General features: G+C 40.8%; 1 protein-coding gene across 4 annotated transcripts in view; it reads left to right on the forward strand.

The window, feature by feature from the left end:
• Positions 1-18,055, forward strand: part of NUP93 (nucleoporin 93) — a 99,779-nt gene that overhangs the window by 58,478 nt on the left and 23,246 nt on the right. For 3 of the 4 annotated variants that reach the window (XM_012755766.3, XM_012755768.3, XM_012755769.3), the window contains 2 exons: positions 1,532-1,594; positions 7,843-7,971. The exons of the other annotated variant lie outside the window; for it this stretch is intronic. In XM_012755766.3, coding sequence (XP_012611220.2) covers positions 1,532-1,594; positions 7,843-7,971 — 192 coding nt within the window. The remainder of the gene's footprint in view (positions 1-1,531; positions 1,595-7,842; positions 7,972-18,055) is intronic. 4 annotated transcript variants of the gene reach the window in all.

Here is an 18,055-nt window from a genome sequence, read left to right on the forward strand (position 1 = left end):
ACCGGTAGTGTGCTTAACATGCTTATGTCTTGCATGGGAGTATAGGTGGATCAGATGTGTAGGTTAATGTGAATTCTTCCATATTATAGCTAGACTTTGATCTCTAGTTGATGGATCATCTTCCTTGTTCCTACTCAACCCCCATTCTCCAATCTTTGGAAAAGAAACTTCACCCTTGAATGAAGGGCAAGGTATTAGCATGGAAGCCCACTCTGTATATCTGCGTGTGTATCTGCTGCTGAGGCTGTCAGGACAGTATCTTGCCCTCTTTCCCACCAGATCTCAGCTAAAGTAAATAAGGACAATGAACAGCAGCAAGGAGGTCACCTTGGACATCTGTTTTGTTAATGAAAATCACCAATAGACTTAAATCTAATCAATTCTAATAGTTGAACTATGTGTGTTGAACCTTGGGCCAAGAACTTGATTACATTATCTTATTGCTACACATGGGTAAACTGAGGTATAAAGAGTTTAGGTGACCTGGCTAAAGTCCTGCCTTTAGTAAATGGAGGCACTAGGATTTGAAACTGTCACATTTCAAAGCCTTTCCTTTCAGCCATTGTGTTATTGTATAGTTTCATTTTGCAGGTGTTTAACCTGTGCACATTAAACTGGGTTTGTAGACTGTCTCTTCACCTCACCTATGTTAAACAAGCCGTGGATGTCATCAGACCCAAAATAGGGAATCCACGTGGCAGAACCCTGGAAGAAATGTGCAAATAAATAATTTTTAGGGTTTCTCAGCCATTGGCAAACAAATGAATAGCACCCAGCCAAGTGGGCAGTGATGGTGTCTTCCACGTAAGGAAGAAATCAAAGGATTAATTGAAATCAACAGAGAAATACAGACTGAGGAACAGTTAGAGGAACTGTGAATGGCCACACAGCCAAGCAGTATGTGCAGTACGAGCCATGTAGGAATTTTGAAGGATAGTCTTTTTTTTTTTTTTTTTTTTTTTGAGACAGTCTCACTTTGTTGCCCAGGCTAGAGTGAGTGCCATGGCGTCAGCCTAGCTCACAGTAACCTCAGTCTCCTGGGCTCAAGTGATCTTTCTGCCTCAGCCCCCCGAGTAGCTGGGACTACAGGCATGCGCCACCATGTCTGGCTAATTTTTTTTTGGTATATATATTTTTAGTTGGTCAATTAATTTCTTTCTATTTTTGGTAGAGACGCGGTCTCGCTTAGGGTGGTTTTGAACTCCTGACCTTGAGCGATCCGCCCACTTCCGCCTCCCATGAAGAATAGTCTTGATATTCACTTTTTACATGCTTATGGCACATGGGACTCCACACTGCTATTTTGTAGGGATTTTATCTTCTAACAATCATGTGTTTCTAGATTGAAAGAAACTAGGAAATATCCATAAAAATCATTTACTTTGATGTTTTCAAGTTGAGAGAATTTTGTAAGATGGAAGTGGGCAGAGTAGCAGATATCCTTATGGTTATTTTTTGTCCTATAGTATACTTTTGATTATTTGAAGGTTAATTTTAACCTAAATTGTGCCATCTTTTTCCCCTTTCATAGGGCTTCTTGAAGAATGAGAAGGACAATGCCCTGCTATCTGCCATTGAAGAGTCCCGCAAGAGGGTAAGAAAACAAACCAAAATGTAGATGTAAATAGTTATGAGGGCACCGGCATATACCAGGGGAATGCAGGTTCTGGAAGCTGGAGTCTCTGTTCCAGGCCCAGCTCTCTCCTACTGGAGAGAATTCTTCAGGAACCATTTTTGAGCAAAATACTATGCTTGTAACTCTGTATGTATTTAGTGACTGAAATGCATCTGAGACACTGGACTGGACAATTAATGTTAAAATGGAAGGCCCAGAATGTCTTTTGGTTTCATTATTGTGTAAGTGGTATTTTGGTTTCTACTGAATCACCAGTTCAGAAATGAAATTATGATTATTGATAATTTGCCTCAACTTCTTTTCCTTTTATTATGCAATATGGCTGTACCACCTTCTATATTAACAATTTCTCCAAGTCTTAAAAAAAAACTAGCTCTGTGCTTGAAAAGATGGTAAATAAGTTAGCCAGAGCAGCCACTATATGTGCAGCAATATTTTGCAACAAGCATTCCTGCAAGATGCTTAATGGTCATTTACTTACATGTGAGATGTCACCATTTGTCTCCAACAAGAATCAAAAGATCAAAACCTTTCCAAAACATACCCTTACAGAGAAAGAGATTTTCAGGCCACCGGGGTCTTTTGGGGAGGGAGGAGAAAGGTTAGCTCTCCTGTGGAGTTGGTTCTAGAAGGGCAGCTTTCCCCAGGCAGGAGGCTGGCAGAGTCCGTGCTGTCTGCTAGCAGCATCTCTCTGCAAAGGGAGTAGACATGAAGGGAGACCTTTGTTTTGCTGTTTACTTATTTAACCTTTGATACAGCAAGTGAAATGTGCTTAGGTACCATTTGTGTAATTTAAAAAATAATAAAGTGAAAAAATGCTGTTTCTCAGTGCGCTTTATTAAAATATCTTATGAAGGTGAACATGTCTCAATAGGACCTATGTGAGATAGGGCAGCAGGGAGGCTTGCCAGCTCTAATATATAAGACAGTGTTCCAAAGGCATTATTTAAATAACTGATATGTTTAATTATCAGAATAAAATTCCCAAAAATTATGTTGTTGGCAATAGTACTTACTCCTAGAAATAGACAAGTTCACTTGATTCAGATTTGGAAATATAAAAAAAAAAACAGTTGTTTTTTTTGTTCACACTATGAGTTTCTTACTCACCAACATTGATTCTCCTGCTGTAAAGGACCAATGAAATTAAATTAAGATTGTCGAATGCTACCAAGCCTTATTAATCCATTTACCCCGCAGAATGTGTTTCTGGAATTGGCAGTCTCTGAACATTGTAGCATACTGAGACTAAATGTGCAGCCAGCCAAAACATTTAGGTGACATACCACAGTGCAAAATGTGTGCATATGTGTTTGTGAGGGAGGCATTCCAGTGTTGGGAGCTGGCCTAGGGGGAGACCTTTGACCTGTCTGGACACCAGGAGACTACCACTGAGCAAGAATCATTTTCAAACAAAAGGTGAGTGGCTTTCTGGCATTTTGGTGGCAATTTCATGTTTGAATAACTTGCCAATGTCCTGCTGAAATGCCAAGAAAACAAGCTACAAAACCACAAATGTGTCCTATCTTTTCCCATTTGGTACATCCCAGCAAAAACAGAACAACATTATCAGAACATATGCAGTGTTTCTAAAAGCCAGCAACAGCTCAGTAATAAACTGGTGTGAAGTCAAAGCATATTGCCCTCTTCCCTTTACAAAAATGGGGTTCAAGTGTTCCCCACCTGTTCTTACTTCACTTGCCCAGTTCTATCCCTGCCTGTTTTTCTTAATTGTGTTCAAAGAGAAATATTTTGCACACATAACAATAACTTGAAAGATTCAAATTGAATTTATAGTAGTCTCTCCACTGTCCTGTCTTTTTCTGTGATTTGTCTTGCCTTCCTTGTAATTTTTAGATCTCTCCCCTCCCTTTCGGTTTATCTCCTCTTCCCTTGGGTTTCTTTCATTCTTGTCCCTACCTCCCACCTCACCCCAGACTCACTGCCCTCCTCTTAGTTCTTATTAATAGTTAAGTAGCTCTATTGATTCTCTCTCATTAGTTCCTCTAGTTAGCATTCCTCTTTGCACCTAATACACTGGTTTAGACATGGTTATGAACGGAATAGGCTGGAATGGGCAGATGGGTGGCTGATCATTCCTGATTAGCCCACAAATTGGATGTTCTATTACCTCTAATGTAATTAAGATAAGCTGGGGGTGATGTGGTCAAGGGAGAGAATTTTAATGTTGGGCCATATATTTTTATTTGAAGCTCCTTATCACACCAGCAATGAATGCAACCACAGCACTATTCATTCAGGTTGTGGGGCAGTTAGTTTCTAAATGAGCAGCCTTGGCATACTTCTCAGATATATCTGAGGATTTGAGCCCAGAAAGCTGATGGTTTTCAGAGTACTTCCAAAGTACTGAGGCAGGGGTTCTTGACACACAGGTGAGCAGCCTAATTAACAGACGGTGGTTAATTCCTACTATTGTCATTCTGACCCTCACCTGGTGCTGGAAGTCTGTTTCCCCCCCCCCCCCCCACTGTCCTCATCAGCAATTTCTGTGGGTGGTATATTGTGTTTTCTTCAACTGCCTTTACCCACTCTGCCATTCTTTATTAGTCAGAGGTCTTGTGACACTTTGTGGTGGTAGCGCAGTCTAGTTTGTGCCTCACTTCCTGTTGCAAGCTCAAAAGCTGTATAATGTATCAAACTTCCCCCAGCTCCTTATTTCTACATTCCCTGGTCCTCGTTCCACATGGGCCTCCATTTTACCTTCTTGGGAGAGGCTCAAGACAGAGGAGGCTGTTGGTTTGAACACTAAGTAGGAAGAGTTTTAAAAGATGTGGCTCACTTGTGCATGCATTCTTTCTGGATAGCTTCTAGGAAAATTATCTCTTCCCTTCCCCTACATCCCACCTTTCTGTTCCATCATACTTCTCTCTATTCAAAATGTATAGCTTTCATGTTTAAGTTTACTGATGAGAATAAGAGGCAAAGATTTTTCTCTGCGTATTTTTCAGCTCAGGTTAACTAACTAGAATGAGCCATTCTGCCTGTCAGTGAAAAGAAGAAAACCAGGTGGAAGATTATTTTTAAAGTTTATGATTATCATTTCTCCTGTGTCTTAAGAATGCATATTAGAAAGGAGTACGATGTGCCAACCTTCTTCCTAATCATTTGTGTGTGTGTGTCTGCTGTTCCCTTTTCACATTTTAATAAATATTGGTCCAAAGTCAAACATCCCATTTGTGGGAGGACTATATGTGGTTTTCTAACAGTTCCTGAAGTTCATGTATATGGATATTATCAGTATAAATGATCTACATTGCCAAAAATAAAGCAGGCGTTACTAATACTCATTCCCTTTATGCTGCCTGATTAGATGCCAATCTGATTGTAAATGAAATGGCTTCCTGAAAAGTGGGCTCAAGCTGATGGGAAACCCGGTTCCGGTTTCAATTAACATATTAACTACATGTGAGTTGTATTTAACTCTCAATAGTGAGTGAGCCTGGGGCCTATGAAGCTTATGTAACTCACACATCTCTTCACCTTGGGAGATGAGAGAAGTATTTTTCCAGTTGCATATAACTCATGCACAGAAAACAATAAAAAATAAATTTTTCATTAAATTAAATTTTCATTAAATTGTTTTGTTTTTGAAGTTTTTATTCTATTTTTTTAGTAACTCACCGTGGTCCCATGGAAAAAAAAAATTTTCTAGTATGGCATTCAATGTGTTAAAGTATAATAGGCTGAGAATGGTCGTAATTCAGTATATCTCTGTAACTTGTTTTAGTTTTCTCCTAAGAGATTTTCTCTTTTTTTTTGTCCTCTTCTTGCTTTTCTTTTTCTCTTCTACCTCCCTCCACCTTTCTCTTTTTTCTTCTCCACCTGAATGCCTTTGTTTTGGCAACTACCAGTAGGTCTGGTGAGTCTGGTGAGGTTTGCCAGACTTCTCAGTGACTTTGAGTAGACCGGTAGGAAACTTAAATCCAGGAGGCTATTTTTCTTTTACTGGTATGCTTCTTCCTATGAAAATATTAGCGTTTCTTAAAAAAATAAATCACCAGGAGACTCTTTCATCTTTGTCTTTTCTTATCTTACATGCTTATTGAATCTTAAGATACCTTTGATTTTATAATACATCATTATTTTATGTACTACAAAGAAAAAATACTGCTATGACATGCTATCGATTGTAATATGCAGCCTAATTTCAGAGGTTTTAAAAAGATGTTTGTCTTAATAAGCACATGGAAAGATGCTTAATGTCACGAATCATTAGGGAAATACAAATCAAAACCACAATGAGATACTACTTCACACCCATTAGCATGGCTGCTATCCATAAAACCCAGAATATTAAGTGCCAGCAAGGATGTAGAAAAATTGAAACCTTTGTGTACTGTTGGTAAGAATGTAAAATGGTGCACCCTTTATGGAGGAGACAGTATAGGTGTTCTTCAAAAAAATTTAAAATAGAATTGCCCTACGATCCTGGCAATTCCACTTCTGAGTATATACCCAGAAGAATTGAAAGCAGGGACATGAAGAGATGTTTTACACCCATGTTTATAACGGCATTGTCCACAATAGCCAAAAGGTAGAAGCAACTCAGGTGTCCATCAGTGAATGAATGGGTAGACAAAATGTGTGTACATACAATGGAATATTTTCAGCCTTAAAAAGGAAGGAAATTCTGAAACATGGTACTACTTGGATAAACCTTAAAGACGTTATGCTGAGTGAAATAAGCTAGTCATAAAAAGACAAATACTGTATGATTTCAGTTATGTGAGATACCTAGAGTAGTCAAGTTCAGAGAGACAAAAAGTAGAAAGGCAGCTGCCAGGGGCTGGAGAGAGAGGAAAATGGGGATTTATTCTTCAATGAGTACAGAGTTTCAGTTATGCAGGATGAATTCTGGAAATGGATAGTGGTGATAGTTGCCCAACAGTATAAATACACTTAATACCACGGAACAGTACACTTAAAAATGGTTAAGATGGTAAATTTTATGTGTATTCTAACAAAGTTAAAAAGGTTTTTAGGCCAGGTGAAGTGGCTCACATCTATAATCCTAGCATAGCACTTGGGAGGCTGAGGTGGCAGTAATGCTGGAGACCAGGAGTTTGAGACCAACCTGAGCAAGAGCGAGACTCAATCCCTAAAAAAAAAATACAAAAATTAGCTGGATGTGGTGGCATGGGTCTCTAATCCCAGCTACTCAGGAGGCTAGGGCAGGAAAATTGCTGGCACCTGGGAGTTTGAGATTGTAGTAAGCTATGATGACGCCACTGCACTCTAGTCTGGATGACAGAGTGAGACCCTATCTCAGGAAAAGAAAAAGGTTTTTAAAACTGTCTTAGAGGCCGGGCGCTGTGGCTCACGCCTGTAATCCTAGCTCTTGGGAGGCCGAGGCGGGCGGATTGCTCAAGGTCAGGAGTTCAAAACCAGCCTGAGCAAGAGCGAGACCCCGTCTCTACTATAAATAGAAAGAAATTAATTGGCCAACTGATATATATATAAAAAATTAGCCGGGCATGGTGGCGCATGCCTGTAGTCCCAGCTACTCGGGAGGCTGAGGCAGAAGGATCACTCGAGCCCAGGAGTTTGAGGTTGCTGTGAGCTAGGCTGACGCCACGGCACTCACTCTAGCCTGGACAACAAAGCGAGACTCTGTCTCAAAAAAAAAAAAACAAAAAAAAAAACTGTCTTAGAATCAGGCCGGGTGTGGTGCCTCACACCTATAATCCTGGCACTCTGGGAGGCCGAGGCAGGCAGATTGTTGGAGCTCAGGAGTTTGAGACCAGCCTGAGCAAGAGCAAGACACCGTCTCTACTAAAAAAAAAAAATGGAAAGAAATTAGCTGGACAACTAAAAAAATATATATATAAAATTAGCTGGGCATGGTGGCGTATGCCTGTAGTCCCAGCTACTCGGGAGGCTGAGGTAGTAGGATTGCTTGAGTCCAGGAGTTTGAGGTTGCTGTGAGCTAGGCTGATGCCACAGCACTCTAGCCCAGGGAACAGAGTTGAGACTCTGTCTCAAAAAAAAGTCTTAGAATCAATGAAATAGGATCATGCAAACAGTTGTCAGTAAATTCTTTAAGGATAATTTAAAAAGTAGATTGCTTTTGCTGCACTTAGGGAGAAATGGTAGGTCTGGGGGACTTTGAGCTTCTGTTGGGCTTTAAAGGAAACCATGTTCTTTGTTTTTCATGGGGGTTATTGCTCTCTGCTCCTTTCTGACAGACCTTTGGCATGGCTGAGGAGTACCATCGAGAGTCAATGTTGGTCGAGTGGGAGCAAGTGAAACAGCGAATTCTACACACACTTCTGGCATCAGGAGAAGATGCCCTTGACTTTACTCAAGAAAGTGAGGTAGGTTGAATCCCAAAGATAAACTACTCAATAAAAATGTGAAGTTGGAGAATGCTTCTCTACTTGACTAGTATTTTTGGCACAGTTGATTACTATCTCTCCCTTGAAACACTTTCTTCACTCGGCTTCTAAGGATGCCACATTTGCCTGGATTTCCTCCAACACGTCTGGCTGCTTCTGCTCAGTCTCTTTTCCTGAGTTTTCCTCAAACTCTCCGACCTCTATATGTTTGAGTGTCCCAAACTCAGTCCTTGACCTCTTATATTTTTTCTTTTAATCACTGCCCTGTTGATTTCATCTGGGCTTGTGGCTTTAAATACCATTTATATGCCAAAGACTCAGAAATTCAGACCTGCAGCACTGAACCACAGACCCATGTACCTAGTTGCCTTCTTGGCTCTACTTGAATGTCTCATAGCCATTTCAGGCTAAATATGTCCAGAATTGAGTCATGATAGCAACTCCCGCCTAACCCGCCTTCTCTTCTCAGAGTTCCCCATTTTTATAAATGGTAATTCCAGCTTTTCACTTACTCAGATCAAAAACCTCAGATTCATTTTTGTCCTCTCCCTCTCACCCATCTCACACCCAGTCTCTCTCACATGTTGACAAATCCAGTTAACCCTACCTTAAAATATACTCAGAATCCACCCACTTCTCACTACCTCCACTTTTAACACTAGTCAAACCACCAACATCTCTTGCTTGGATTATTAAACTGGCCTCCTGACTTACTGTCTTAGTTATGATTGCTCTGTAACATTACTTCAGACCTTCGTTGTTGAAAACATGCATTTAGCTCAGCTGGATATTTCTGGCTCAGGGCTTCCAGAGGCTGCAGTCAACGTGTTGGTAGAGATCGCACTCATCTCAAGGCTTGAGGCAAAGCAGATATACTCCCAAGGTCATTCGTTTGGCTCTTGTCAAGCCTTAGGTCCTCTCTGGCTCTTAGCTGGAAACATCTGGTGTTTGTCCATTGTGCTGCTCACAGCATGATAGCTGTCTTCCCCTAGAGCAAGAGGAGGGGGTCTGAGGGAAAGCTAAAGAGCCCCTAGGACAGAAACCATAGTCTTTCTGTAACTTAGTCTTAAAAGTAATATCCCATTACCTCTGTTGGTTAGAAGTGAGTCACTAAATCCAGCCTACACTCAAGAGGAGAGAATTATATAAGGGCTTGAATACCAGGAGGTGAGGATTATTGGTGCCATCTTAGAGGCTGCTGACCACACTAGTCTCCCTGCTTTTGCCCTTGTACCCTGCTACAGCCTCTTAATACAGCAGCCAGAGCAACACTATTAAAGTCTGATTAGAGTGTGTCACTCCTCTGCTCACAACCCTCTAGTGACAGCCATCTCACTTGGAGTGAACGCCAAATCCTTCACTGTGACCTGTGAGTCTTTATCTGACCTGGTCTGGTTGCCTTTCCAAGCTCATCTTATGCTGCGCTCCCCATTGCTGTTGCCACTCCAGCCTAACAGGTTCCCTGGACAAACATGGTGGGCTTGCTCCTGCCTCAGGTCCTCCGTGTTTCCTGTTGGTTCTGCCTAGAATGCTCTTCGCCCAAAGAACAGTATGGCTGTCTCCCTCACTTCTTTCAAATATTTACCCAATATTTATCATCTAGATGAGGCCTTCCAAGGCCTAAAAATCCAAACCGACCCTTTCTCATTGAACATTTCCTGTATCCCCTTTTCTTGCCATATTTCTCCTTTAAGCACTTCCTGACATGTGCCATAGTATATATTTTATGTTTTTATATATTGTCTGTTTCTCACAGTAGAATGTAAGCTCCATGAAGGTAAGGATTGGGGGGTTTTTGTTTATTCCTCTGTCTCCAGTGTCTAGAAGAGTCTCTAGAACATAGTAGGTGCTCAAGAAATATTTGTTGAATGAATCATTTGGCTCTAGCTAACTTTGTGCTAACTGAAGTATTAGGGATATGTTGAAACTGATTGTAGAATGGCTATGTTAAGTAACATTTGTCTGAATTGCCAGCATAAATTTAAAAAATAAAGGCAATGTAGTTAATACAATTCAAGTACCCTGTCCCCAAGTACCCATTCCCTTCCCCCTTTGTCTTCTCCATAGGTAATCACTATTACTGCGTTCTTGTGTATATTTCCAGTGTTTCTTTATATAAGCACTTGAGACTATATATTCTTATCCCTGCTTCTTCTTACACAAAAGTTAGCTTGCTGTATGTTCTGTTCTGCATTTTTCATTTTCTCTGAATGCATCCTTGGAGATCTTTCCTGAGAGGGATTTTGAGGCTGCATCTGGATCAGCAGGAAAGGGTGTCTTGCTTGATCGGTGATGTCTGCGTTTGTGCCAGGGGGCGTCATAGCTTGCCATATATTTACCGCTGTGGTGTCGGGAGAAGACAGCTGTCTGGGGCTTCAAATCCTAGCTTTTCCAAGTCAGCAGTGACTAGTTCTGAGGCCTTGTCCAAGTTGCTTAACCTGTATACCATCAGGGTCCTCCCTGATGAAATGAGATTATAGGTTAACAATAATGTAAAGTACCTGATCCATAATGGCTATTCCTTGCTGTTGTCTTAAAAAAAAAAATAGTAGATTCATACAATTTGGAGGTGGAGATTAAAAATTATAGTGTTATAAAAGTCACAGTGATAGACATTTTTGGGTAGTGTTACAAGTGCTTCCTGCTAAGTCTTTTTCCCCAGAAATTGTTTCATGGGTAGCTAGCGTTCTTTGTGCACGTTGAGACTCAGAGAGACATGTGATATGCTGGCGAGTCCCAGGGCTGTTGGCATCTAGACCATTCCTCTATTAGAGTCTAGGTCACGGATGGGTAGGTTGGCAGTTCATGGTGTCTGCAGGTAACTTTGTATATCCTGTATCCACAAATTTGCTCCTGATTTAAATGTCAGTTTTTCTATTTTCCCCCAAATAAATAAATGCTGAAGTCATTTGTCTTGGAAATTGCTTATTAAGGACCCTATCCCATATTTCTTTTTTTTTTTTTATCTTTATGTTTGGGAGAACCATATTTCTTATACTCAAAGACTTCAGACTCAAATCAGAGTCTTTGGTAAAGGAGAACTAATTTGTAACACTCTGGCCAACCTAATGTTTCTTTCTCAATTCTTTGTGAATCTGGGCAAATAATTAGAACGGTTCATGGTTTTATAAACTTCATTTTTTAAAATGGTGTTAATAGGTTGTGTTCTGTGTTGGGATTTGGAAGTAATTATAAGTTGCTAATGAGATGTTCTTTCTTGATTGCCCTTCTTAAAAATAGAATAGTCTATTTAGTAGACTCTTCTTCCCTGACCTCGAGTCCCCTTGGAAGGGAGTTATCGATGCTTTTGCTGTTCCCTATCATGACACCTAGGAGAGTGGATAGCTTTGCTATAAACGTTGGCAGATGATGCAAACGGTTCTCTCTTTAGATTATTCAAGGAATTGCCCTTTTGTAGAACTTACAGGTTTGTTGGTTGTTATTGTTGTTTTGAACTTTTATCCTGAAGTATAACATACATGCAGAGAAGTACACAAATCATAAGTATATGACTCAATGAATTATCACAAATGGAACAAATCCAGATGAAGAAAGAGAACATTACCAGCCCCCCAGCGATCCCCTTTGTGTCCCTTTCTGGTTGCCTCCCTCTGCCAACAAGGGAGCCATTGTTTTGACTTCTAATATCATAGATTAATTTGGCACGTTATATCAGTGGAGTCATACAATAAAGACTCTTGTTTCTGACCACTTTTGTATAACATTCTTTATATTGTTGCCTGTAGTTGTAAGCCATTCATGCTCGTGGCTGAACAAACTGCAGTATGTTTATCCATTCTAGTGTTGATGGACATTTGAGTAGTGTCCAGTTCTTGGCTTTTATAACTAGTGCTACTGTGAACGTTCTTGCATGTATCTTTTTAGTGAATATATGTTTGCGTCTCTGTTGGGTACACCTAAGAGGGGAATTGCTGAGTCAGAGGGTGTGCATATCTTCAGCGTTAGTAGACACCGCCAAAATGTTTTCCAAAATGGTTGTATCAGTGTACCCTCCCACCAGCAATATGTGAGAATTCCATGTGTTCCATATTTTTGCCACACTTGGTGTTTTCTGTCTTTTTAAATTTAACCATTCTAGTGGGTATGTGGAACCATGTGTTTTTATAGGCTTTTTCCACATAATTTTCTTTAAAATGAGGGAAAGGTGATATTAACTCCACTTGGGCAGGTACCTTGTCCACTGTCTTCAGAGGAGACCACACAGTGCGAAGCGCAGAAGACAGGTTTTGGAATTCAGCAAGCCTTGGGTTCCTGCATCTGGGTTTCCTTGTTATGAAATGCCCTTCTTGAAGAACTGTTATAGGGAATGTAGAATACGCATAAAGCACCTAGCCCAGTGCCTGGCATAGAGCACAAACTCACCGTACCCTAGTATTATTTGTGTGACTTAGTATTTGGTAAGATACACGTTGTTAAGTTTATTTTCATCATTTTAATATGGATCCATCTTTTTTTAAATGGTTTTCTTGATTTATAAAGTATTGCTCGGAATGAAAAAAATCTTTGGTTATAAACAGGAAATAAAGAAGTATGACTTGATAACAAAAACATTCTTTTCTGGGCACCTTATTGTCAGGAATAAGGTTCTTAGACTCTAAAGAGTCACTAGTTAGGGAGGATGCTTCAGATCATTTTGAGCTAACCTTACATTTGAAGGAAAATGTCCAGATTTGTATAAGGCAATAAAAAGAAAGGTTCAAAGGTTTTTTAAAAAAGCAAAAACGGAGTAGGATAGGGTGGTTCCTGAAACATTTTTTCTGCAAGCCTTCCAATAACAGGAGTTTCCCCTAATTCCTTCCACAGAGACATTGGTATTATCTGTTCCTGGCAAGTTTTAATAAAGGAAATGATGCTTTGGTAGCATAATGTCAATTTGGGAAATTAATTTACTTAGAATATCACTGGAAGAAAGGGGTATAATTTTTAAGAGAAGATAGAAATTAAAAGATTCATAATAACTTTTCAAGTTGTGGTCTGAATAAAAATGTGCTTTGAAGCAAGAAAGTGAGACTTGTGGCTGTGAACCCTCGTGCCCCAGTTCTTGCATGTGTCTGGTCCATGCATCTGGCATGTGTGAGGAAGAACTCCCCCAGTGCCTCAAGGCTCGCATGACAGCAAGGGGTATTTAAACAGTTTGGGGAATTCTTAATGTAGTTTAGCCAACTTTTAAAACAGTGTTTAAAGGTAAATTTATCTAACCTCAGTGTAGTCTAGTGGGTGTTTGGTATTGGAAATAGTCAATGGGTGTCCCTTAAGGTACTGTCTGGAAAAGAGCTTACAAGGAACAGATTTTCTAGAGAATTTAAACCATACCTTAATAATTATAGATAATGATGGTGACGTTCCATACTGTGATATGTGGACTGTATGTATATGTTGAACATAGTCTCTGTTTAATTTGAAAACCCAGACTAGATGGTTCTGAGATATTTTGTGGCTCCCTGGCAGTTTCCTTGGGGGTGGACCTGGTTCACATGTTGGGGTTTGAGTAAGAATTCGAATATAGAAAGTGCTCTGCTGCTTTTACAAAAAGATTTTTTTAAAAGCTCCAACTCAGCCGGGCGCGGTGGCTCACGCCTGTAATCCTAGCTCTCTGGGAGGCGGATTGCTCAAGGTCAAGAGTTCAAAACCAGCCTGAGCAAGAGCGAGACCCCGTCTCTACTATAAATAGAAATTAATTGGCCAACTGATATGTATATAAAAAATTAGCCGGGCATGGTGGCGCATGCCTGTAGTCCCAGCTACTCGGGAGGCTGAGGCAGAAGGATCGCTCGAGCCCAGGAGTGTGAGGTTGCTGTGAGCTAGGCTGATGCCACGGCACTCACTCTAGCCTGGGCAACAAAGCGAGACTCTGTCTCAAAAAATAAAAATAAAATAAAATAAAATCCCCAACTCAACAGGCCCTTCATTTTATCATCATGATGTATCATATACATGAACACCTGATCTTGGGCACTGTTCTGATGGTAGAGAAAAATAGACCGCCTTGGGAAAACTCTGCTGCCACCTCCATCCCCTCCCCAGATGAAACCTCTGCCGGTGGTGCATCCCGTTTCCTCTCTGGCACTTATGTGCACATTTGCACATGGATGTGTATCCTATCAGTTTATTGTCAACTATAAATGGCATCGTCTTATACATTAGGTTCTATAATTTAGTATTTTTTGTTTGATGTTTTACTTATTTTGGAGCTTTTTCTAGTTTAGTACACATAGGTTTCTGTCATTTTTTAGTGGCTGTAATAGTATTCTATGAATGACCCAAGTATTGTTCTCATTTTATCCATGGTCACACAGTCATTAGTTGGGTTACATTTTGGACCTAGGTCCTCTAGTCCCCGGTTGGTGTTTTCTTCTAGTAGTAGTGGGCTTTTACGTATAGATTTTATAGTCAACTATTGTAAATTAATCACTTTGATTATATTTTGCTTACATAAAGCCAGAATATTCCACATGGAAATAAAACTCTCTTATTTCTGCAGTATCACCATATTTTCTTTTCTCTATACTTGTTTTACTAGGATTGCTAGTCATATTCCTTTTCCCCATAACTAGAATGTGCCCTACAGGGGAAGAGAGTTTTATGCATAACCTGGATACCTTTGTAGAATAATAGGTGCTTAATAAAAATCTGCAGTTCGCTCCTGCCACTCTCCAGCCCCATCCTATCTGTCCCATGGCTGTTTGGGAAACACTGTCTGCTCTGATAAGACCTTTCTGGGTTTGTGTTCCCGGAGGCTGCTGTATCTCCACATATCGCCAGACTCCTGCGTGAGCCCCTGGTTCTCTCTCGCCTTACCCTGCTGTCTTCTGTGCCTTTCTGGTCTCTGACTCCCTGCTGCTGTCCTTCCTGCTGCTTTCCTGTCCTGTTGTTCCTGCTGTGGCTTAGTCAAGCCTGGTGCAGAGAAACCCAGGGATCCATCGGAGACGTTTGGAACGTTATTCCAAACAGTAGACTGGCACCTGCTTTCCCAGCCCGCAGGCAGCCCCTGGCTGCGGAATTCCAGCCGAGCGTTTGCAGGTTACTCTGCTCGGGAATGTGCACGCACACACCCTGTTGATGGATAATTGACTTTTTATGTGTGGTGAAATAGCAGCTTGGCCAAGGGTAACTGAAGGAGAGGTACTTTTGAAAACAAGAGCATTAGGCAAAATTAATTTAAATGGAAATTTGAAGGCTGAAAACCAACTACTTTTTAAAAGGATAATTTTAAAAATTAGGTTTTTAGTACTGGAAAATATTTCTAAAGGCTGTTCCTATGTATTTAGCAGAAACAACTGTGTCCTTGAAGAAATGCTTTAGTGCTGTTCTCGTTTTCATTCCCCTGTTATTCTCCTCCAAATAGGTTACTGGAATGAGCAGACTTACTGCTCTGTTCTTTAAAAAGGTGGCTGTCTTATAATGGAACAGCCCTCATATTACCAGAAACACTCAGAACTAGTTCAGAGGTAGAAAATGCTCTGGGGGGGGGGGGGGTTTCCCTTGCAACAGGGAATGCATCTTCATTGTAGAAACATGAGATGAGACTTTCCAGCCAGCACAAAGTAAAATACTTTAGGTCATGTTTCTGCAGCGTCCATATCTATCCATTGTTGTTCATCGTAGGATTCATTCCTGTGTTCGTTGTGGTGATGTATTTTTTGTTTATAAAGTAGTAACAGCAGCTAGTGTTTATTGGGCACTGTGCTGAACTCTTTTTACCTCTTCCTCAGAATAGTGCTGTGGGGTAAGAACTGTTTCTCTCCCCATTTAATCTTCACTCCAAACCTGTGGGGTGGATACCATTGTTACCTCCCTTTTACAGCCAGAGAAAGTGAGGCTTAAAAGAAGTGCTATGCTCAGTCATGTTGCTAGTAAGCAGTAGAGCCACGATTTCTAACCATTGCTCTCTATTGTTCTGTGATGACTGTCCTCAGAAAGTGGCCCTGGGTTGCCCTGGCATGCAGGATAGTGTAAGCGGCAAAGAGTCCAGAGTGTGGTGCCACACAGTGGATTCAAGCCAGGGATCCTCGGCTTCCTATTGGAGTGAACTTGGGCAAGTTGCTTCACCTTTCTGTGTGCTTTTGTGCCTTCAAATGTAAAGTGGATATGATAAAAGTACCTACTTCACAGGGTTGTGGAGTTAATATATGGAAATTCAGACAGTGCTCTGCACATAGTAAGTGCTCATAGCTATCGTTATTATTATAACTGGGTGGTTTTTATTAATTCTGTTTCGGGTAGGATTGCTTTAAGCTGTGAATAATGGAAAACTTGAGATTGAGTGGCTTGAATAGGGGTTGGTTTTTCTCACCTACCAAGAAATCTGCAGGTGTGGAGAGTGTTGACTTTAATTCAGTTATCCTGCAGTGCCGTCAGAGACCCAGTACCTTTCTGTCTTTGTATACCACCGTCTGTGGCACATCCACTTACCTTAGGTTCACGACATGGCTATAGTTGCTCTACATACCACATTCACATTCAAGGCAGAAAGAAGGGGAGAAAGTTGAACAGCCATGTGAGGCTCTTTCTGCCCTTAATCAGGAAGAGCAGAAGCTATCCCCAGATGCACTAGCAGACTTGTGTTTTCATCCCATTGGCTAGAACCAGGGCACTCCATTCCTGGCTGTAGTAGAGGCTGGGAAAGGGTATATTCAGGGGTATTTAGGGGCCAGCTCATGAGTTCCTATTGTTAATTTTCCAGGAATTTGCAGTCTAGTTGATAGCACTTTGGTGGGAGTATTTACACCACAGACACCAGCAAATACTACACATCAGGTGCCCTTACCCAAGAGCCAGTTGTTAAACATTCACCAGCACACTACTGAGTATATTCTATTTGCCAACCTGAAAGGTGACAGGGAGTAAAGGTGTGAGAGGTAGGGATTGGGAATGGTCATTGGGTCAGCCAGCCAGCAGCATCTATGAAGATCAGCAAACTGTTCAAGCTCTTTTAATAGCCTGGAGATCAGAGTTGAGCGGGACCTCTCAGGATCATCTAGGAGAGCCCCTTCTTTGACCAGTGAGAGTCTGAGGCTCTAAGTGGTTTGCTCCAGACCCCAAAGCCAGGCATTGAAGTGGCCCTCCTGGGACCCAGGTGTCCTGATAGTCCAGTATTCCTTCTCTTGAATTGAGGGTTTAAAACCACCTTTCTGCCATCCGTTCCTCCCGTAGCCCCTACTCCCGATGCATGCTCACTCTAGTATTCCTTTTCCAGCTTCATGGTGCTGGGAAGTTTGTCTGCTATCTTCTGTTGGTTTTCCAGGAAACCTGGTCTTAACTGCTGTACTTTAGATTTTAGAGAATAGAACATTTTTAAAAAATGAGGTAAGTTTTATTTTAACTGAGATAAGTTTGAAGAATTTGATCTCTGTTGTGGTACAGTACAAACTAATGTATTGGAAATTTAAGAATATACCTAATTTTGATCCATATTTGTTTACAGTAAGGAATAAGCTTAGCTAAAGATGAATTTTATTCTTTCTTTTAGAAAAGACTGATTTTTTTTTTCATATACAGTCATGTACTACATATGCAGTAGTGGTCCCATAAGATTATAATGCCTTATTTTTACTGCACCTTCTATGTTTAGATATGTTTAAATAACACAAATACTTACCGTTGTGTTACAGTTACTGTAGCATTCAGTACAGTAACGTGCTTATAGGTTTGTAGCTTAGGAACAGTAGGCTTTCCCATATGGCCTAGATGTATGGTAGATGTCTGCCGAAATCACCTAACTGTGCGTTTCTCAGAATGCATCCCCATTGTTAAGTGACACATGATTGTTTTTGTATCCAACTCTCTCCTTCAGCTGGTAAGCTCTTTGGGGACAGGCTCTCTAGGCTGGCTTGTTTTTTGTCCCTATAGAGATGGATGTATACACAGCTGTGCACGTGGCAGGCATTTAGCAAATATTTACTGTATGAATGACTCCCATTTAGAAGCCAGGCTTCACATCTTCAGATAACAGAAAATCAATCAACAGCTGTTGTCTTGGTGTAGATTCTAGATTAGAAACGTCTAAATCTGGTGATATGACCTATAAACTTTGTTCCCTCAA

The sequence above is a fragment of the Microcebus murinus genome, chromosome 20 (genome assembly GCF_040939455.1).
Source record: "Microcebus murinus isolate Inina chromosome 20, M.murinus_Inina_mat1.0, whole genome shotgun sequence".
Classification (NCBI taxonomy): Eukaryota; Metazoa; Chordata; class Mammalia; order Primates; family Cheirogaleidae; genus Microcebus; species Microcebus murinus.